General features: G+C 46.6%; 1 protein-coding gene across 5 annotated transcripts in view; it reads right to left on the bottom strand.

Moving 5' to 3' along the window:
* Positions 1–23,678, bottom strand: part of CKMT1A (creatine kinase, mitochondrial 1A) — a 66,875-nt gene that overhangs the window by 11,083 nt on the left and 32,114 nt on the right. For all 5 annotated transcript variants that reach the window (XM_069766137.1, XM_069766134.1, XM_069766136.1 and 2 more), the window contains exons 4-7: positions 13,072–13,167; positions 12,754–12,975; positions 10,940–11,025; positions 2,522–2,645 (exon numbers count right to left, since the gene is read on the bottom strand). In XM_069766137.1, the coding sequence (XP_069622238.1) occupies positions 2,522–2,645; positions 10,940–11,025; positions 12,754–12,975; positions 13,072–13,167 (528 nt within the window). The remainder of the gene's footprint in view (positions 1–2,521; positions 2,646–10,939; positions 11,026–12,753; positions 12,976–13,071; positions 13,168–23,678) is intronic.

The raw sequence follows: 23,678 nt of genomic DNA, 5'->3' as shown, positions 1-23,678 counted from the left end.
ATTAGCTTCAGCGGTGACCTCATTGCTGTCCACTGCACCTAGTGACTGGCTTCAGCGGTGACCTTGGTGGTGTCTCCTGCATCTAGTGATTAGCTTCAGTGGTGACCTCAGTGATGTCAACTGCACCTAATGATTGGCTTCAGCCATGGTCTCAGTGGTGTCTACTGCACCTAGTGATTTTCCTCAACAGTGACCTCATTGGTGTCTGCTGCACCTAGTGATTGGTTTCAGTGGTGTCTACTACATAAAGTGATGAGCTTCAGTGGTGAACACAGTGCTATCCACTACACCTATTGACTGGCTTCAGCGGTGACCTTGGTGGTGTCTACTGCACCCTGTGATTGGTTTCAGAGGTGTCTACTGCACCCAGTGATTGATTTCAGCAGTTACCTCAGTGGTGTCAACTGCTCCTAGTGATTGGCGTCTACCGTGACCTCTGTAGTGTTTACTGCACCTAGTGATTGAGTTCAGTGGTGACCTCAGTGGTGTCTACTGCACCTAGTGATTAGCTTCAGTGGTGACCTCAGTTGTGTCTACTGCACCTGGTGATTAGCTGCAGCGATGACCTCAGTACTGTCTATTGCACCTAGTGATTGGCTTCAGCGATGACCTCAGTGGTGTCTACTGGATCTAGTGATTGGCTGCAATGTTGACCTCAGTGGTATCTACTACAGCTAGTGATTGGCTTCAGCATGAACTCTGTAGTGTCTACTGCACCTAGTGATTGGTTTCAGTGGTGGGCTGAGTGGTGTCCACTGAACCTAGTGATTATCTTCAGCGGTGACCTCAGTGGTGTCTACTGCACCTAGTGAATAGCTTCAGTGGTGACCTCAGTGCCATCTACGCACCTAGTGACTGGCTTCAGCAGTGACCTTGGTGGTGTCTACTGCACCTAGTGATTGGCTTCAGCGGTGGGCTCAGTGGTGTCTACTGCACCTAGTGATTGGTGACTACCATGACATCTGTAGTGTTTACTGCAACTAGTGATTCACTTCAGCGGTGACCTCAGTGGTGTCTACTGCACCCAGCGATTAGCTGCAGCAGTGACCTCAGTGCTGTCTATTGCACCTAGTGACTGGCTTCAGGAGTGACCTCAGTGGTGTCTACTGGAACTAGTGATTGGCTTCAATGTTGACCTCAGTGGTATGTACTACAGCTAGTGATTGGCTTCAGCAGTGAACTATGTAGTATCTACTGCACCTATTGTTTGTCTTCAGTTGTGACTTCAGTGATGTCTACTGGACCTAGTGATTGGCTTCAGTGTTGACTTCAGTGATATCTACTACAACTAGTGATTGGCTTCAGTGGTGACCTCAGTGGTGTCTATTGCATCTAGTGATCGGCTTCTGCCATGACCTCTATAATGTTTACTGGCTTCAGTGTTGACCTCAGAGATATCTACTACACCTAGTGATTGTCTTCGTGATTGTCTTCAGCGGTGACCTCAGTGGTGAACTGTCTACTGCACCTAGTGATTAGCTTCAGCAGTGACCTCAGTGCTGTCTATTGCACCTTAGTGACTGACTTCAGCGGTGACCTTAATGGTGCCTACTGCACCTAGTGATTAGTTTCAGTGGTGGGCTCAGTGGTGTCTACCGCACCTTGTGATTGTCTTCACCGGTTACTTCAGTGGTGTCTACTGCACCTAATGATTAGCTTCAGCAATGACCTCAGTGGTGTCTGCTGCACCTAGTGATTAGCTTTAGCGGTGAGCTCAGTGGTGTCTACTGCACCTAGTGATTGGCTTCAGTGGTGACCTCTGTAGTATCTACTGCACCTAGGGATTGTCTTCAGCAGTGACCTCAGTGAAGTCTACTATATCTAGTGATTTGGCTTCAGTGGTGTCTACTACATCAGTGCTGACCTCAGTGATGTTTCCGATATATAAAGGCTGGCTTCAGTGGTGTCCTCAGTGTTGTCTACTGCACCTAGTGAGTGGCTACAGTGGTGTCCTCAGTGGTGTCTACTACATCTAGTAAATGGCTTCAGTTGTGTCCTCAGTGGTGTTTTCTACATTTAGTTCTTGGCTTCAGTGGTGCCTACTACATCTAGTGTCATCTACTGCGCCTAGTGATTGGCTTCAGTAATGACATGTCCATGTGTGCACATCATCACTGGCTGGCAGAACAAAAGATCATCAGGTACACAGGAAGTAGTGACACTCAAGAAGCTGAGATCAGTTGTTATTTTGTAGAATTCCGTAAACTATCTTGAGGGGCTGGACAACCTTTTAAACACAGGTTTTCCCACGCTTACATGAAAATTTATTTGTTTCCTTTATTGTGTGCAGACAAATGTATTAATGTTGAGAATACCATCACTGGGTTTCTCAGATGTACTTTCATTAATGGGGTTACCCAGCTGCAAATGTTATAGAACAAGGTCTTTTCCTCCCAGAGCTCCAGCTATTCTCCTGGTGTTTATTTACCACTGCAGTCAATCTGTGAGTTCAGCAATTACTTGCCAGACTACTGGCATCAGTGATTCCTGTAATTACAGCTCATTTACCATTTCCTCTTACCTCTTTGAGTCCCCTGCAGAAACGCTCAAAGACCCTTTTCATGTTTCCTCCTTTTTCCATAGAAATAACCCTGGTATGATCTTCTTCATTGATCCAAATAAGGAAGGTTTTCTCATTATTGTGCCTGTATGGATAGAAATGTTTTTGTATGCTATAAATACATGTATATTGTACATATATTACTGGCTTCCTCATGATATTTTACAGCTCCATATAGCTTCCAGTTATATTCAGCCAGAATAAGAACCTACAGTAAAGTCTTCTATTAGCTTTTCTTGTACTGACACATGTTTCTAATTTCATGTTCCGTAGGATGCCTTATGTAAATGTATTATTCCCTAAACATAATGGTTCCAGCAAAAAAAATACCATCTTTTGACATCACATGGAGCAAATCACCATGCAGGTTAATAGCTTCCTGCACACGTTGCTATAGGACCTTTCTTACATTCACACAATGCAGTCAGAGACCATTTTTTCCCACAATGTTTTGTTTTGCAAAAATTTTGCTAAGATTTCAGAGCAATTATAGTAAAAGACGTGATTTATTCTATATGAACGTACCCTGAGGTAAAATCAAAGTCGCCAATGCAAGTCTCTGGGTCTATGAAAAAAAATTGGACAGCACTCAGAGGACATCTAATTGCTGTCTGTTTTCATGGACTGTTTAATAGAAGCATGAAAAAAACGCCATTTTTATTAAAAAGAAAACTGATGAAACTTCGGTGGTAAAAACTGACAGTGATAAAACACTAATGAAAATCGCTTATGTCCTATCTGTGCACAAAACAAGCAGCGCATTACAGTTCCAGTCAGTAGCGTAGCTTCCGGGGGGGCAGAGGGGGCCATCGCCCTGGGCCCTGCGCTCTGAGGGGGCCCACCGGGAGCTACGCTACTGTAACGCGGCAGCGCGCCGATGCAGTTACATTCTGCTGCAGAGCAGGGAGAATTGATCTCCCTGCTCTGCCGCTATGGGGCCCCTGGGCAGGCAGGGGGGGTCCGGTGCCAGCAGTGGGCCCCCCGCCTGTCATCGCATGGTGAGCTGTATCGGCATCTAGCCGATACAGCTCACCGCAGTGATGAGGGAAGGAGCACCGCGCTGCGCTCCTTCCGCCATTATCCCCCACACCGTCTGACAGCGGGCGCGATGACGTCACATCCCAGCGCCCGCTGTCAGAAGAGCAGGAGCAGGAAGCACCGCTGGAACAAAGAGAAAGAGAGGTGAGTATTTATTTGCTGTGTTTTTATGTGGGCTGCCTTATTCAACAGTATCTGCCTATAGGGGGGGAGTGCTGCCTCATATACAGTATCTGCCTATCGTGGGGAGTGCTGCCTCATATACAGTATCTGCCTATAGTGGGGAGTGCTGCCTCATATACAGTATCTGCCTATAGGGGGGGAGTGCTGCCTCATATACAGTATCTGCCTATAGGGGGGAGTGCTGCCTCATATACAGTATCTGTCTATAGGGGGGAGTGCTGCCTCATATACAGTATCTGCCTATAGTGGGGAGTGCTGCCTCATATACAGTATCTGCCTATAGGGGGGGAGTGCTGCCTCATATACAGTATCTGCCTATAGGGGAGGAGTGCTGCCTCATATACAGTATCTGCCTATAGGGGGGAGTGCTGCCTCATATACAGGATCTGCCTATAGGGGGGGAGTGCTGCCTCATATACAGTATCTGCCTATAGGGGGGAGTGCTGCCTCATATACAGTATCTGCCTATAGGGGGGAGTGCTGCCTCATATACAGTATCTGCCTATAGGGGAGGGAGTGCTGCCTCATATACAGTATCTGCCTATAGGGGGGAGTGCTGCCTCATATACAGTATCTGCCTATAGGGGGGAGTGCTGCCTCATATACAGTATCTGCCTATAGTGGGGAGTGCTGCCTCATATACAGTATCTGCCTATAGGGGGGGAGTGCTGCCTCATATACAGTATCTGCCTATAGGGGAGGAGTGCTGCCTCATATACAGTATCTGCCTATAGGGGGGAGTGCTGCCTCATATACAGGATCGGCCTATAGGGGGGTGGGAGTGCTGCCTCATATACAGTATCTGCCTATAGGGGAGGAGTGCTGCCTCATATACAGTATCTGCCTATAGGGGGGAGTGCTGCCTCATATACAGGATCGGCCTATAGGGGGGCGGGAGTGCTGCCTCATATACAGTATCTGCCTATAGGGGGAGTGCTGCCTCATATACAGTATCTGCCTATAGGGGAGGGAGTGCTGCCTCATATACAGGATCTGCCTATAGGGGAGGGAGTGCTGCCTCATATACAGGATCTGCCTATAGGGGGGAGAGTGCTGCCTCATATACAGTATCTGCCTATAGGGAAGGAGTGCTGCCTCATATACAGGATCTGCCTATAGGGGGGGAGTGCTGCCTCATATACAGTATCTGCCTATAGGGGGGAGTGCTGCCTTATATACAGTATCTGCCTATAGGGGGGGAGTGCTGCCTCATATACAGTATCTGCCTATAGGGGGGAGTGCTGCCTCATATAAAGTATCTGCCTATAGGGGGGGAGTGCTGCCTCATATACAGTATCTGCCTATAGGGGGGGGGAGTGCTGCCTCATATACAGTATCTGCCTATAGGGGGGGAGTGCTGCCTCATATACAGTATCTGCCTATAGGGGGGTAGTGCTGCCTCATATACAGTATCTGCCTATAGGGGGGGAGTGCTGCCTCATATACAGTATCTGCCTATAGGGGGGAGTGCTGCCTCATATACAGGATCTGCCTATAGGGGGGCGGGAGTGCTGCCTCATATACAGTATCTGCCTATAGGGGGGAGTGCTGCCTCATATACAGTATCTGCCTATAGGGGAGGGAGTGCTGCCTCATATACAGGATCTGCCTATAGGGGGGGAGTGCTGCCTCATATACAGTATCTGCCTATAGGGGGGGAGTGCTGCCTCATATACAGTATCTGCCTATAGGGGGGGAGTGCTGCCTCATATACAGTATCTGTCTAAAGGGGGGAGTGCTGCCATATATACAGTATCTGCCTATAGGGGGGAGTGCTGCCTCATATACAGTATCTGCCTATAGGGGAGGGAGTGCTGCCTCATATACAGGATCTGCCTATAGGGGGGGAGTGCTGCCTCATATACAGTATCTGCCTATAGGGGGGGAGTGCTGCCTCATATACAGCATCTGCCTATAGGGGGGAGTGCTGCCTCATATACAGGATCTGCCTATAGGGGAAGGAGTGCTGCCTCATATACAGTATCTGCCTATAGTGGGGGAGTGCTGCCTCATATACAGGATCTGCCTATAGGGGGGGAGTGCTGCCTTATATACAGTATCTGCCTATAGGGGGGGAGTGCTGCCTTATATACAGTATCTGCCTATGGGGGAGGGAGTGCTGCCTTATATACAGTATCTGCCTATGGGGGGAGTGCTGCCTCATATACAGTATCTGCCTATGGGGGAGGGAGTACTGCCTTATATACAGTGTCTGCCTATAGGGGGGAGTGCTGCCTCATATACAGTATCTGCCTTAAGGGGAGGGAGTGCTGCCTTATATACAGTATCTGCCTATAGGGGGGAGTGCTGCCTTATATGCAGGATCTGCCTATAGGGGGGAGTGCTGCCTTATATACAGTATCTGCATTAAGGGGAGGGAGTGCTGCCTTATATACAGTATCTGCCTTAAGGGGGGGAGTGCTGCCTTTTATACAGGATCTGCCTATAGGGGGGAGTGCTGCCTTATATACAGTATCTGCCTATAGGGGGGGACTGCTGCCTTATTCTACAGGATCTGCCTATGGGGGGAGTGCTGCCTTATACTACAGGGTCTGCCTATGGGGGGTGCTTTAAACTACAGGGTCTGCCTATAGGGGTGCTGCCTTGTGCTATATTGAGGACTATCTGGCACATTATTCTATATAGTGGTTATCTATGGGGCCATCATACACTGTGGGGATTACAGTGTTGGAGCCATCAAACAGTTTGAAGGCTACTAAGGGGTCAGTATACTGTGTGGGTGGTACTATACAGTTAGGGGGCATTATACTGTGTATAGGGGAGCTGTACGGGGGGAGACTCAGGACATTATTAAATTTAAAGTGGGTACTTAATGTAATAGGGGAACTCAGGTTACTGTGACTATCAAAGGGGCACACAGAGGGCATTATTACTTTCTAGGGGGCAAAATGTGGGCTCTGTTTTCTAGGGCACTTGCACCCGGCATTACTATATTATAGAAGGGTGCTTTAGAATTTAGAGGGCACAGAGAACCACACAGCAGGTGCAGTAATAGGGTCACATACAGCAGCAGCAGCTCAGTATTGGGGTATCAGGTGCAGTAATAGGGTCACATAGGCAGCAGAGGCTCAGTATTGGGGTATCAGGTGCAGTAATAGGGACACATACGGCAGCAGCGGCTCAGTATTGGGGTATCAGGGGTAGTAATAGGGTCACATACAGCAGCAGCTGCTCAGTATTGGGGTATCAGGTGCAGTAATAGGGTCAAATACGGAAGCAGCGGCTCAGTATTGGGGTATCAGGTGCAGTAATAGGGACACAAACGGCAGCAGAGGCTCAGTATTGGGGTATCAGGTGCAGTAATAGGGACACATACGGCAGCAGAGGCTCAACATTGGGGTATCAGGAGCAGTAATAGGGACACATACAGCAGCAGCAGCGGCTCAGTATTGGGGTATCGGGTGCAGTAATAGGGACACATACGGCAGCAGCGGCTCAGTATTGGGGTATCAGGTGCAGTAATAGGGACACACAGCAGCAGCGGCTCAGTATTGGGGTATCGCGTGCAGTAATAGGGACACATGGCAGCAGCGGCTCAGTATTGGGGTATCAGGGGCAGTAATAGGGACACATACGGCAGCAGCGGCTCAGTATTGGGGTATCAGGTGCAGTAATAGGGACACAAACGGCAGCAGCGGCTCAGTATTGGGGTATCAGGGGAAGTAATAGGGAGACATATGGCAGCAGAGGCTCAGTATTGGGGTATCAGGGGAAGTAATAGGGTCACATACGGCAGTAGCGGCTCAGTATTGGGGTATCAGATGCAGTAATAGGGACACAAACGGCAGCAGCGGCTCAGTATTGGCGTATCAGGGGCAGTAATAGGGACACATACGGCAGCAGAGGCTCAATATTGGGGTATCAGGGGAAGTAATAGGGACACAAACGGCAGCAGCGGCTCAGCATTGGGGTATCAGGGGCAGTAATAGGGACACATACGGCAGCAGAGGCTCAATATTGGGGTATCAGGTGAAGTAATAGGGACACATACGGCAGCAGCGGCTCAGTATTGGGGTATCAGGGGCAGTAATAGGGACACATACGGCAGCAGCGGCTCAATATTGGGGTATCAGGGGCAGTAATAGGGACACATATGGTAGCAGCGGCTCAGTATTGGGGTATCAGGGGCAGTAATAGGGACACATACGGCAGCAGGGGCTCAATATTGGGGTATCAGGGGCAGTAATAGGGACACATACGGCAGCAGAGGCTCGGTATTGGGGTATCGGATGCAGTACTAAGGACACAAACGGCAGCAGCGGCTCAGTATTGGGGTATCAGGAGAAGTAATAGGGAGACACATACGGCAGCAGCGGCTCAGTATTGGGGTATCAGCAGGATGAGGGGTTTGTGCAGGTTGGGAATAGATGGTGATGGCTGGAATGTGAGAAGTGAAACGTGTCTTTGTTGTTTTCTCTGCAGACAAGTTGTAGCTGGAAGAAGTTGTCATGTCGGTCTGGGCCAGATGGAAAAGACGGGAAAAGTGACAATTCCATCATAAAGAACGTCAAACGTAAGTCATTATCTATAACTGTGCTGTGATCTCTTATATGCTCTGTAGGGCTGGTATCTACCACTGACTATATGGCAGTAATATCCATGTTGGTCGTTATATAGAGATTATCTTCAGTAACAGCGCGGTCATCTGCTGAGGTTCTCCTCCACTATTAGGGGGCGTCATCGAGTTGTAATCAAGGTTACCTGGTTAGGGGCCCACTCAGAAGCTTTGCCCCCCCCTGTACCAAAACCCTAGCTACGCCTCTGGTTCCAGTGAAGAAATCTCATGACCATTGAGCATTTTGTTATTCTAGGTAAACTGACCAGCGCAGCAAAGATTTTCCCCATAGACTTGAATGTGATGAGAAAAATCCATAGGTAAGAAAAATGCATGTGTGTTTTCATTGTGTTTCTGCAGTGGAAACACAGTAAAAATGGATGAAATGCGAACATGACTTTAGCAAAACGTTTTATGAAAGCAAAAGTAGCAGAAAGTTTCTAAAATAAAGGAGTTTTGTTTCAAATTTGACATATCAAAAAGAGGCAAAAACCACAGGTTAAAAAAAAAACGGGACAAAAATGCTTGTTAAGGCTCATACTCACATGCGAGAAACTCGGATGAGTCTCGCACGTGGCTGGGGGCAGATGTTTTTAGCCAGGGGGGGGGGCAATAACCATGGACCCACTCCAGGCTATTAATATCTGCCCTCAGTCACTGGCTTTACCACTCTGGCGGAGAAAATTGCGTGGGAGCTAACGCCAATTTTTGCCGCGATTTAACCCTTTAATTTAATAGCTAGAGAGCCCAAATTTTGCACATACTACTAACATTACTAGTGTGCAATATGCAAAAAAAATGGGGATATGAGATGGTTTACTGTATGTAAACCAGGTCACATATCATGTCAGGTTTGAGAAGGAGATAGCAAAAGCCGGCAATTGAATTACCAGCTTTTAAGCTATCTAGCGTTGTATGATAAATATATACCGTATATATATGTCTCACTGACATATATATATATATATATATATATAGACAGTATATATGTTTTTACGATTTTTTGTCGGTTTTGCAAGCCTGCGAGAAAATCTCGCAGTACGGATGTCATACGGATTACATACGGAGTATGCCATGCGCAAAATACGCTGACACACCCTGCCTACGGATGACATACAGATCACTATTTTGGGGACTTTTCTGCGTATTACGGCCGTAAATTATGGACTGTAATTTTATACGTTGAGTGTGAGGCCGGCCTTAGACCTCATTCACGTATTAGAAAAGCGGACTGAGTTACATCAGTGATTTTTATCAGTGTGTCATCAGAGATTGGTCCGAGTTTTATCAGTTTTTTCACAGCTGAGGAAAATAAAAGTTTCTCCACCTTCTCCTATCAGTCGGTGGGATATGTACAGCACATGGATGAGATCTGGGTCCTGTTGGTTCTGATTTTTTTCATGTGCCAATAAACTCGCATTGCTGATTTTGATCTGGCACTCGGATAAATACCGGACATGTCTCCATAAATATGCAATGACCATTCACGCCAAAGAAAACACTCGACATGTGAACAGCCCCATAGACTGTTAAAGGTACAAGTGCTATCTGCGAAAAACACAGATAGCACTTGTATGAGAAAAACTGACTGAGACATAAGGGTGCGTTCCCCTAGGGCAGAGGTCCCCAACTCCAGTCCTCAAGGCCCACCAACAGGTCATGTTTTCAGGATTTCTTGCCCAGGTAATAATTGCATCACCTGTGCAATGCAAAGGAAATCCTGAAAACATGACCTGTTGGTGGGCCTTGAGGACTGGAGTTGGGGACCTCTGCCCTAGGGGACAAATGCAGCAGATTTTCTGGAAGGAAAAATCTGCATTTTCCAGTGGGTGTTGTGTATGAGATTGTAAGAGCTCACTGCAGAGAATACTCATAGCGTAATCTCACTGGTGAGATGGATGGGGAATCTGCAGCATGTGAATTTATGCTGCAAATGTTTAACCATCTCTAGTGCAAAAAGGCAAACATGGGGACTAAACACCATTTTCGCAATGATGTCCATCGAAACCTTCAAAAAGAACCTGAAGACCCACCTCTTCCGACAAGCCTACAACCTGCAGTAACCACCGATCGACTGAACCGCTGCATGACCAGCTCTACCCTCACCTACTGTATTCTCACCCATCCCTTGTAGATTGTGAGCCCTCGCGGGCAGGGTCTTCTCTCCTCCTGTACCAGTTATGACTTGTATTGTTCAAGATTATTGTACCTGTTTTTATTATGTATACCCCTCCTCACATGTAAAGCGCCATGGAATAAATGGCGCCATAATAATAAATAATAATAATAATAATCATGTCCGCAGCTGTATTTATCCTCGTGGACTTCACTGTGCTAATGGAATGGACACCAAGTGTGCGGATTGACTCAGCTGGCTCATAAAGCAGAGCTGCTGTCCTTCTGCAGAACATAAGCCCTGCGCTTGGCAGGGGGTGGACAGAAAGGGGCAGCTTATCCTGCCAGCACAGTATAACTTTCTTCTGCAGTTGAAGGGAAATTCTCTCTGAGACATTGAAAACAAAAGAGGATCTGTTATAAACACGAGGTTCTGATAAATAGTTGTGTACACAGCAACATCTCACCAGATTCCACGGGCATCGGGCCAGTCACGCGCCATTCCTGCAGCTGTAAGGAGCGGGGATACAGGCTTGTCAAAGAGGAAGTGATCCTGGGGAACGAGGAAAGGAAGTTTTTACCCTGTACAAAGCCGGAGAATAAAGCTGCATTGTGTCAGTGATAAAGTGAAGTGTTAGATTATTCCAAAGAAAACTGTATTTTATAAACACAAATTACATCAAGTAATTGATCTCATCCATTCATTACAGAATGGTGTGTGTTGCTGGGGTGGTAATGGTTCTGCAGATCAGTATATCACCTCAGGACAGCAAAGGTAAATTATTATCCACATCTAGTTTATTCTAACGCAGCATCAATGCTTTTTGCGGATGGATAAATAAACTACAAAGCTTCTTCTAACCTTTGCAATGTTAAAATGTTTAAAAAAGGCATTAAATACTCATTATGGAAACTTGGCCTTTAAGCCATGTTTACACGGGGTTACAGTATATGCCCTAGATTTTGAAGCGGATCTGTTCAAAAATTCACATTGTAGAGTATTCACAGGGTAGCGTCACACACTGTAATATGATATTTTTTATGTGTTTTTGACTATAAAATGGGGGTAGCAAAAAGGTGTGTTTTGTATTAGCTTTTCCGCTGCAAAAGCCTCATAAACAACGCAACAAAAACTGAGATAAGATTGCAACAGAAAGGCATGTTTTGCCATGAATTATGAACAGAAAACATAAAAGCAAAGAATAGATACGCTTTTTCAAACGCATGTTAAAAACACATGAAAAAATGTGATATGCGCATTATAGGCGCGGTTCCTCATTTAAATATATGGGAATCTTGTTGTCAGACGATTTGAAATGTTTTTATTGTGCTTTTTGGCAGAACCAAAGAGTATTTGAAGAGTTTTCATTATGTAGATTTTGAAGTGGATCTGTTTCAAGATCCACATAAAATAACTCAGCGTGAATATACCCTAAGCCAAAAATAGGAGAGAGAAAAAAAGGAAAGGGAAAGATTTGCAATTGCACCTATAATGGTTTGGGGCCCACAGATGATTTTTACTTACAAATATCGATGCAAAATATTGCTCCAAAAACAGTTTCAGACACTCATTCTTTACTTTGCTGGATGAGATAGAGAACCATGGAACCTCTCATATGATAGTTAAAGGGACACTGTCACCTGAATTTGGAGGGAACAATCTTCAGCCATGGAGGCGGGGTTTTCGGGTGTTTGATTCACCCTTTCCTTACCCGCTGGCTGCATGCTGGCTGCAATATTGGATTGGAGTTCATTCTCTGTCCTCCGTAGTACACGCCTGCACAAGGCAATCTTTCCTTGCGCAGGCATGTACTATGGAGGACAGAGAATGAACTTCAATCCAATATTGCAGCCAGCATGCAGCCAGCGGGTAAGGAAAGGGTGAATCAAACACCCCAAAACCCCGCCTCCATGGCTGAAGATTGTTCCCTCCAAATTCAGGTGACAGTGTCCCTTTAAACATTGTGTAGTGTGATGATGAACACTGTATTCACAGCTATCTGCGACTTGGCTCTCTCTATAAGGGCTCGTGCACACCACTGATCTTCTTGTGCAAGTGCTATGAGGTCCGCGCGCCATCTGATTTTCACGGACTGACAAAATATAGGAAATGGAGGATTTTTTTTCTCTTTGTGTTTGAGGATAACTGATGCCACTGTGATGATCACAGTCTGATCCGAATAAATGGGCTGCTTTTCTTGGATATGGAGAAATCGGTGGTGTGAATGCACCCTAAAAGAGGCTCTCACTATACCCCTAGCTCGGAAATGTTCCCTCTTACATCTATTAGCTGCTGCTGTTCTTTGTCTGTCATGTCACTTAGTCTGTAGTATCGTCCAGTCAGGTCTCCAGAAAGACCACTTAGGGCGTCAGCTGACACTCGCTCCACCTCCCTCCTCTCTGCCCGAGTGCATGCTGGGGGCAGGCTGAGACCTCTGATACTTCTTCCTGTCCGAACCCGAGATGACAGTACATAACGTTCATCAAAATGGCCGGCTTTAATCTGCCAAAAATAAAAAAAACATGTTAAAAAATTGCATAACGTATCATAAATGAGTCCATGCCAATATTCACGATCAATGTATTCTTCAATTAATACCTTGCTGGCATCTAAGTCTGTGGGATGTCTCATGTTTCTTGGATCATATCCATTGTGACGCTCCTTTATTACAAGATCAAAAATATCTGCAAATACCTGAAACATAAGAAAAAAATCTCTTCAGACATTCTTACAGGTTACGGTTCTTACTTATCAAGTGTATCAAGATATCTGTGGGCAAATCAGTGGCATAAATAAATCTCTCATGTGAATCCACTCTATATCAATGCTAATAATACAGTGTATATCATATTGGGTGCTATGTACAGAGAAGAAGTGGTCCCATTGCAAAAATTAAAATGGAGATCTTAACCAGATTCTGGTTATGCACATCCCTTCCTTGGAAAGATAAACTGCTTTTATTCTGTGGAAGACATGACCTGTACAATGAAGAGGAGGGTGAACATTATTTCCCTATGCATATTTTAATATAAAAAAACCCACACACAACCAAAAAATAATCATCGGTGTGCAGTCAGACGGCCGTATAATACGGATGACAATCACATCGCAATGCTCAGAATGGCTGTTGGCTCTCCTGACCCAAGCATGACAGCATGTATTTCTACGTAGCTGTCACGTTTTAAGTCAGGAGAGCAGCTAGCCAGTCCGTGCACTGCGATGTGATCATCGTCCGAGCTATACCGCCATCTGACTGCACCTTTAGGCTGTATGCCCAAGATGAGTTTTTGTAGCTGCATATTTTCACTGCTACAAAAACATTGTGTATTACAGTTCCAGCACAGTGGATGGGATTTATAGAAATCTCCTGCCCTCTGTGCTATTTTTTATCTCAGCGTAAACTGATTTGAGGTGTATATTTCAAATGCACATAATGCAATTTCTCTACCGTTTGTTTTCAGATTTTCCCATATACTTATATTAGACTAGATGGTGGCCAAATTCTAACGCATCGGGTATTCTAGAATATGCATGTCCACGTAGTATATTGCCGAGCGACGTAGTATATTGGCCAGTCACGTAGTATATTGCCCAGTCACGTAGTATATTGCCCAGCCACGTAGTATATTGCCCAGCAACGTAGTATATTGCCCAGCCACGTAGTATATTGCCCAGCCACGTAGTATATTGCCCAGCGACGTAGTATATTGCCCAGTCACGTAGTATATTGCCCAGCCACGTAGTATATTGCCCAGCCATGTAGTATATTGCCCAGCCACGTAGTATATTGCCCAGTGATGTAGTATATTGCCCAGCGACGGAGTATATTGTCCAGCCACATAGTATATTGCCCAGTCACATAGTATATTGCCCAGCCACGTAGTATATTGGCCAGCACAGAGCCACGTAGTATAGAGACTTTTAAAAAAAATAAACATATACTCACCTTCCGAAGGCCCGTTGAAGTCCTGCTATACTCACCATCCGCCGCCTTGCCCGCTCCTTGCCACGCTCCCGGGATCGCTCCATTGCAAGCGGCAGCTTGCGGTCCCAGGGCTGGTGTGAGCAGGACCTATGATGACGTCGCGGTCACATGACCGTGACGTCACGGTAGGTCCTTGTCACACACCAGCCCTGGGACCGGAAGCTACCGCTTGCAATGGAGCGGTCCCGGGAGCGTGGCGAGGAGCGGGCAAGGCGGCGGATGGTGAGTATAGCAGGTTTTTTTTTTTTTTTATTATTTTTTACATGACCTATTTTTACTATTGATGCTGCATAGGCAGCATCAATAGTAAATAGTTGGGGACACACAGGGTTAATAGCAGCGGTAACGGAGTGTGTTACACCGCGGGTCGTTACCGCTGCCATTAACCCTGTGTGAGCGGTGAGTGGAGGGGATTACGGAGCGGGCGCCGGGCAGTGAGTGCAGGGGAGTAGGGGAGGGACTAATCAGACTGTGGCCGTCACTGATTAGTTGCGGCAGCCATGACAGGCAGCTGCCGAGACCAATCAGCGAATGAATAACCGTGACAGAAGGACAGACAGACAGACGGAAGTGACCCTTAGACAATTATATAGTAGATGTGAGAAGTTTGCAAAAAAAATTAATATGCATTTTTTGTGAATTTTCACTGTGGAAACACATAAAAAACGCAAGTAATCCGCACATGCCTCACTATGAAGCTGGCTGAGCTATTTAAGTCCTCTGCAGTCTGTGGGCCAGTGTCAGCTATATTTCATGCTGCACAGCTTGAGCACCTGATCTGTTCACTTGTATTAGTGTTCCTTTTTGCCTCTGACTGCCTGTACCCGTTTATGACTTGTTCTGACCTCTGGCTTGTATTCTGACTTTGTCTTACGTCTCACGATTTGGTTACCACGTTACCGGTAGGCTCTGACTTCTTGCTTGTCCCCGACCTTTCCTCTGACTCCCCCTGTGTACTGCGCTGATCTCTCTGTGTATGACCTTTGGCTTGTCTGACTTCTCTTTCATTACCTGTGACACCTGTGTTGTTGTTCAGTATTGCTGCGCTGTGTGTACAACCTCTTTTCCTTAACCAGCACCCCCTGATGGAGGTTGCACTATACTACACTACAGCAGCACATTACACATGCATCCTGCATACCCTATCTTTAACATTGGGTACGCAGGCCATGCGGATGTATGCGGATGCCTGCTCATGCACCGTTTTGACCCTGCGCCGACCGCAATAAAATGGAACATATTGCTTTTGACGCAGGTCAGTGCAGCGTCAAGACTGTTATGATTAGGCAATTCAGTACCACAGTGAACATAGAGGTCAGAGCACATACAGTGATCTGACAATAATCCAAAAACATAGAACGAGCTCTGAGACGTGGGAACTCTGTTGACCGCAATCCCTAATCCTATCCAACAACACTAGAGGCAGCCGTGGATTGCGCCTAACGCTAACTATGGAACTCGGCACAGCCTGAGCAAGTAGCTAGCCTGAAGATAGAAAATAAGCCTACCTTGCCTCAGAGAAATACCCCAAAGGAAAAGGCAGCCCCCCACATATAATGACTGTGAGTAAGATGAAAAGACAAACGTAGAGATGAAATAGATTTAGCAAAGTGAGGCCCGACTTTCTGAACAGAGCGAGGATAGAAAAGGTAACTTTGCGGTCAACACAAAACCCTAAAAACCACGCAAAGGGGGCAAAAAGACCCTCCGTACCGAACTAACGGCACGGAGGTACACCCTCTGCGTCCCAGAGCTTCCAGCAAACAAATAGATAAGCTGGACAGAAGAAAAGCAAACAAAATAGCAAAGGAAAACTTAGCTATGCAGAGCAGCAGGCCACAGGAACGATCCAGGAGGAAAACAAGTCCAATACTGGAACATTGACAGGAAGCCAGGATCAAAGCACTAGGTGGAGTTAAGTAGAGCAGCACCTAACGACCTCACCACATCACCTGAGGGAGGAAACTCAGAAGCCGCAGTACCACTTCCCTCCACCAACGGAAGCTTACAGAGAGAATCAGCCGAAGTACCACTTGTGACCACAGGAGGGAGCTCTGCCACAGAATTCACAACAGTACCCCCCCCCTTGAGGAGGGGTCACCGAACCCTCACCAGAGCCCCCAGGCCGACCAGGATGAGCCACATGAAAGGCACAAACAAGATCGGGAGCATGGACATCAGAGGCAAAGACCCAGGAATTATCTTCCTGAGCATAACCCTTCCACTTAACCAGATACTGGAGCTTCCGTCTTGAAACACGAGAATCCAAAATCTTCTCCACAATATACTCCAACTCCCCCTCCACCAAAACCGGGGCAAGAGGGTCAACAGAAGGAACCATAGGTGCCACGTATCTCCGCAACAATGACCTATGGAATACGTTATGTATGGAAAAAGAATCTGGAAGGGTCAGACGAAAAGACACAGGATTAAGAACCTCAGAAATCCTATACGGACCAATGAAACGAGGTTTAAACTTAGGAGAGGAAACCTTCATAGGAATATGACGAGAAGATAACCAAACCAGATCCCCAACACGAAGTCAGGGACCCACATAGCGTCTGCGATTAGCAAAACGTTGAGCCTTCTCCTGGGACAAGGTCAAATTGTCCACTACCTGAGTCCAAATCTGCTGCAACCTGTCCACCACAGTATCCACACCAGGACAGTCCGAAGACTCAACCTGTCCTGACGAGAAACGAGGATGGAACCCAGAGTTGCAGAAAAATGGCGAAACCAAGGTAGCCGAGCTAGCCCGATTATTAAGGGCGAACTCAGCCAAAGGCAAAAAGGACACCCAGTCATCCTGATCAGCAGAAACAAAACATCTCAGATATGTTTCCAAGGTCTGATTGGTTCGTTCGGTCTGGCCATTAGTCTGAGGATGGAAAGCCGAGGAGAAAGACAAGTCAATGCCCATCCTACCACAAAAAGCTCGCCAAAACCTCGAAACAAACTGGGAACCTCTGTCAGAAACGATATTCTCTGGAATGCCATGTAAACGAACCACATGCTGGAAGAACAATGGCACCAAATCAGAGGAGGAAGGCAATTTAGACAAGGGTACCAAATGGACCATCTTAGAAAAGCGATCACAGACCACCCAAATGACAGACATCTTTTGAGAAACGGGAAGATCTGAAATAAAATCCATAGAGATATGTGTCCAAGGCCTCTTCGGGACTGGCAAGGGCAAAAGCAACCCACTGGCACGAGAACAGCAGGGCTTAGCCCGAGCACAAATCCCACAGGACTGCACAAAAGTACGCACATCCCGCGACAGAGATGGCCACCAAAAGGATCTAGCCACTAACTCTCTGGTACCAAAGATTCCAGGATGACCAGCCAAGACCGAACAATGAACCTCAGAGATAACTTTATTCGTCCACCTATCAGGGACAAACAGTTTCTCTGCTGGACAACGATCAGGTTTATTAGCCTGAAATTTTTGCAGCACTCGCCACAAATCAGGGGAGATGGCAGACACAATTACTCCCTCTTTGAGGATACCCGCCGGCTCAGATACACCCGGAGAGTCGGGCACAAAACTCCTAGACAGAGCATCCGCCTTCACATTTTTAGAGCCCGGAAGGTATGAAATCACAAAGTCAAAACGGGCAAAAAACAACGACCAACGAGCTTGTCTAGGATTCAACCGCTTGGCGGACTCGAGATAAGTCAAGTTCTTATGATCAGTCAAGACCACCACGCGATGCTTAGCTCCTTCAAGCCAATGACGCCACTCCTCGAATGCCCACTTCATGGCCAGCAACTCTCGATTGCCCACATCATAATTTCGCTCAGCAGGCGAAAACTTCCTGGAAAAGAAGGCGCACGGTTTCATCACTGAGCAATCAGAACCTCTCTGCGACAAAACAGCCCCTGCTCCAATCTCAGAAGCATCAACCTCGACCTGGAACGGAAGCGAAACATCTGGTTGACACAACACAGGGGCAGAAGAAAAACGACGCTTCAACTCTTGAAAAGCTTCCACAGCAGCAGAAGACCAATTGACCACATCAGCACCCTTCTTGGTCAAATCGGTCAATGGTTTAGCAATACTAGAAAAATTGCAGATGAAGCGACGATAAAAATTAGCAAAGCCCAGGAACTTTTGCAGACTTTTCAGAGATGTCGGCTGAGTCCAATCATGGATGGCTTGGACCTTAACAGGATCCATCTCGATAGTAGAAGGGGAAAAGATGAACCCCAAAAATGAAACCTTCTGCACACCAAAGAGACACTTTGATCCCTTCACAAACAAAGAATTAGCACGCAGGACCTGAAAAACCGTTCTGACCTGCTTCACATGAGACTCCCAATCATCCGAGAAGATCAAAACGTCATCCAAGTACACAATCAGGAATTTATCCAGGTACTCTCGGAAGATGTCATGCGTAAAGGACTGAAACACTGATGGAGCATTGGCAAGTCCGAATGGCATTACTAGATACTCAAAATGACCCTCGGGCGTATTAAATGCAGTTTTCCATTCATCGCCTCGCTTAATTCGCACAAGATTATACGCACCACGAAGATCTATTTTGGTGAACCAACTAGCCCCCTTAATCCGAGCAAATAAATCAGATAACAACGGCAAGGGGTACTGAAATTTAACCGTGATCTTATTTAGAAGGCGGTAATCTATACAAGGTCTCAGCGAACCATCCTTCTTGGCTACAAAAAAGAACCCTGCTCCTAATGGCGACGATGACTGGCGAATATGCCCCTTCTCCAGGGACTCCTTCACATAACTGCGCATAGCGGCGTGCTCAGGCACAGATAAATTAAACAATCGGCCTTTTGGGAACTTGCTACCAGGAATCAAATTGATAGCACAATCACAATCCCTATGCGGAGGTAGGGCATCGGACTTGGGCTCATCAAATACATCCCGGTAATCAGACAAGAACTCTGGAACCTCAGAAGGGGTGGATGACGAAATTGACGGAAATGGAACATCACCATGTACCCCCTGACAACCCCAGCTGGACACCGACATGGATTTCCAATCTAATACTGGATTATGGACTTGTAGCCATGGCAACCCCAACACGACCACATCATGCAGATTATGCAACACCAGAAAGCGAATAACCTCCTGATGTGCAGGAGCCATGCACATGGTCAGCTGGGTCCAGTACTGAGGCTTATTCTTGGCCAAAGGCGTAGCATCAATTCCTCTCAATGGAATAGGACACTGCAAGGGCTCCAAGAAAAATCCACAATGCTTAGCATACTCCAAGTCCATCAAATTCAGGGCAGCGCCTGAATCCACAAATGCCATGACAGAATACGATGACAAAGAGCAGATCAAGGTAATGGACAGAAGAAATTTTGACTGTACTGTACCAATGGTGGCAAACCTAGCGAACCGCTTAGTGCGCTTAGGACAATCAGAGATAGCATGAGTGGAATCACCACAGTAGAAACACAGCCCATTCAGACGTCTGTGTTCTTGCCGTTCAACTCTGGTCAAAGTCCTATCGCACTGCATAGGCTCAGGTTTAAGCTCAGGTAATACCGCCAAATGGTGCACAGATTTACGCTCACGCAAGCGTCGACCAATCTGAATGGCCAAAGACATAGACTCATTCAAACCAGCAGGCATAGGAAATCCCACCATGACATCCTTAAGGGCTTCAGAGAGACCCTTTCTGAACATAGCTGCCAGCGCAGATTCATTCCATTGAGTGAGCACGGACCACTTTCTAAATTTCTGACAATATAACTCTATCTCATCCTGACCCTGACAAAGAGCCAGCAAATTTTTTTCTGCCTGATCCACAGAATTAGGCTCATCGTACAGCAATCCGAGCGCCAGGAAAAACGCATCGATATTACTTAATGCAGGATCTCCTGGCGCAAGAGAAAATGCCCAGTCCTGAGGGTCGCCACGCAAAAAAGAAATAATGATCAAAACCTGTTGAACTGGATCACCAGAGGAGCGAGGTTTCAAGGCCAGAAATAGTTTACAATTATTTTTGAAACTCAGAAACTTAGTTCTATCACCAAAAAACAAATCAGGAATAGGAATTCTTGGTTCTAACATAGATTTCTGATCAATAGTGTCTTGAATCTTTTGTACTCTTGCCGAGAGCTGATCCACACATGAAGACAGACTTCTAATGTCCATTGCTACACCTGTGTCCTGAACCACCCAAATGTCTAGGGGAAAAAAAAGGCAAAACACAGTGCAGAGAAAAAAAAATGGTCTCAGAACTTCTTTTTTCCCTCTATTGAGAATCATTAGTACTTTGGCTTCCTGTACTGTTATGATTAGGCAATTCAGTACCACAGTGAACATAGAGGTCAGAGCACATACAGTGATCTGACAATAATCCAAAAACATAGAACGAGCTCTGAGACGTGGGAACTCTGTTGACCGCAATCCCTAATCCTATCCAACAACACTAGAGGCAGCCGTGGATTGCGCCTAACGCTAACTATGCAACTCGGCACAGCCTGAGCAACTAGCTAGCCTGAAGATAGAAAATAAGCCTACCTTGCCTCAGAGAAATACCCCAAAGGAAAAGGCAGCCCCCCACATATAATGACTGTGAGTAAGATGAAAAGACAAATGTAGAGATGAAATAGATTTAGCAAAGTGAGGCCCGACTTTCTGAACAGAGCGAGGATAGGAAAGGTAACTTTGCGGTCAACACAAAACCCTAAAAACCACGCAAAGGGGGCAAAAAGACCTTCCGTACCGAACTAACGGCACGGAGGTACACCCTCTGCGTCCCAGAGCTTCCAGCAAACAAATAGATAAGCTGGACAGAAGAAAAGCAAACAAAATAGCAAAGGAAAACTTAGCTATGCAGAGCAGCAGGCCACAGGAACGATCCAGGAGGAAAACAAGTCCAATACTGGAACATTGACAGGAAGCCAGGATCAAAGCACCAGGTGGAGTTAAGTAGAGCAGCACCTAACGACCTCACCACATCACCTGAGGGAGGAAACTCAGAAGCCGCAGTACCACTTCCCTCCACCAACGGAAGCTTACAGAGAGAATCAGCCGAAGTACCACTTGTGACCACAGGAGGGAGCTCTGCCACAGAATTCACAACACAAGACGACACATGCGGAGGCATCCGTATACATCCACATGGCCTGCATACCCAATGTTAAAGATAGGGTACGCAGGACACATGCAGACATAGGCGGAGCTGAAGGAAGAGGCGTGACAGTGAGTGGGGCTTAATGGAGGAAGAAGGATTTCATCAGCCCTGCCGAATGCTAGTGTGAAACTAGCCTAAGAAGCATCAAAAACAAAGCAACTTTATTTAAAACATGATAAACCAAAAAGAGACAAAACCTCAGGGTCAAAAACATAATAAAAACGCATGTGAAAAACCGACTAAAAAATGCAATGAAAAAAATTTAAGTAATCCAATATATTTATGACTAAGTTCCCACAATGAGCTTTTGATGTTACAGATCTTCTGCACCCATTAAGTAAAATAGTTTGATTGCATTTTTTTCGAAAATATGTAGCATAAAAAACTCACAAAAAAATCATCGTGGTAATGTAGCCTAAGGTCATGTGCATGGAGCGCCCGCTGGGGCCGTGGAGTACTCGGGCCAGGTCCGACGGGGGTTTGTCACGACAGCAGCGACCTGGTCCGTGGCCCTGGGCCTTCAATGTAAAATTAATTGAAAGGGAAATAAAGTTTATAGGGGATTTGTTTGTGACGCCACCTGTGGTGTTCGGCAATAAGGGAAATGGCCGAAGCTGCGATTCACGTCCACTGTGCAGTTGGTGACACAGCTGAGATGTTACAGCTCTCCACGGGTGGAGCTAGGCCCCAGGGCAGTGGAAGTGTTAAGTCAATGATGGTGAATGCTGTAGTGCAGGGCAGGTGATGCAGTAAATAATCCTGAGGACACAGCAGGGTGAAGTTTCCACACTTTACTCACAGTTCTGAGATGCAATCCCCAGCCGGGTGCTGTATCCTCCGGGTCTGTGGTCCAGCCAGCTCTCAGGTAATTTGGGGTTCACTTTCCTGAGACTCCCTTTCTTATGTTCCTTCCTTGGCTGTCTCTCTGCGCTGGCTTCACCCTCCTGCCCTGCGCCTCACACACAGTGTCCCAAGCCAGCAGCCTCGGATCATGTTGGGCGATGTCCTCCTGGTCCCCTTGATCCTATGTGGCTCCCTTTTCGGCGAATGTGTGTGGATGTGGCTGTAGCACATACAGTTACCACAGCCTCCGGCTTGCTAGGTGAGTCTTGTAGTTCCTCTACTAGATTGGGGACCGGATCCCCCACTGTGACCTGGTCCTTCCACCTGACTATGGTTGGCATGGATTCATGTGCCCATTGGTGAGTTCCTCACTTTCCTGGCCCATAGGACACCTTCTCCCTCTCTCAGGAGCTTCTCTCTCCACGTCTGCTATCATTCACTTTTCCTCACCAATTCTCTAACTGACTAACTCCTCCCTCTTGTTTCCATGACAACTCCTCACAACTGTCATACCCCAACCACACCCTCTACCTAGCTCCCCCCTCCAGCCTGATGGGGCCCTCCCTCAATAGGGTCCACCCAGATCCCCTGGCCTGGACTTGTGTGGTGTTGGATGCTAGTGTGTGAGTCTCGGGTAGTGCTCCCTCCTTACCTGAGAGCGGAGTACCACACCTCTGGCTGAGGTGCAGTACCTCTGTGGCGACTGGACCCATAGGGGCGCCACATGCACACGTTGAGTATTTGATGAGTTTTTTACCTCAATATTTGTAAGCCAAAGCCAGGAGTGGCTGATAAATACAGAAGTGGTGACGTATTTCTATTATACTGTACTTTTCCTCTGACTGTTCCACTCCTGGTTTTGGCTGACAAATATTGAGGTAAAAACTCATCAAATACTCAATGGGTGCACTTAGCTTTATAGTATGAGTCATATATGACACAAAGTATCAATTCTTATTAAAGGGGTTTTCTGGTAATAAGTTTTTTATTCCTATTTGCTTGCACTGGATACAAATCATAAACTTCTGTTTTTGATCCTCTCGTGCTCCAGTGACACCTCTCTGCCGCTGCTTCGGTCTTTATTAATCCAAAAGGAAAGGAAAGGTCCGACTTCCAATGGCAGGCGGTTATAATGTGTTTGGAAGTTTCTCCTACTATTGCAATGTATTTGGATTTTAACAAGACAGCAAAGATATGGTTTTAATCTACCGCCTACCGCCTCACCAACACCGGAGCTACCGCCTCACCAACACCGG

Source organism: Ranitomeya imitator, chromosome 4, assembly GCF_032444005.1.
Source record: "Ranitomeya imitator isolate aRanImi1 chromosome 4, aRanImi1.pri, whole genome shotgun sequence".
NCBI lineage: Eukaryota > Metazoa > Chordata > Amphibia > Anura > Dendrobatidae > Ranitomeya > Ranitomeya imitator.
Note: the sequence above shows the minus strand (reverse complement) of the source record. Positions and strands in the feature narration are given on the sequence as shown.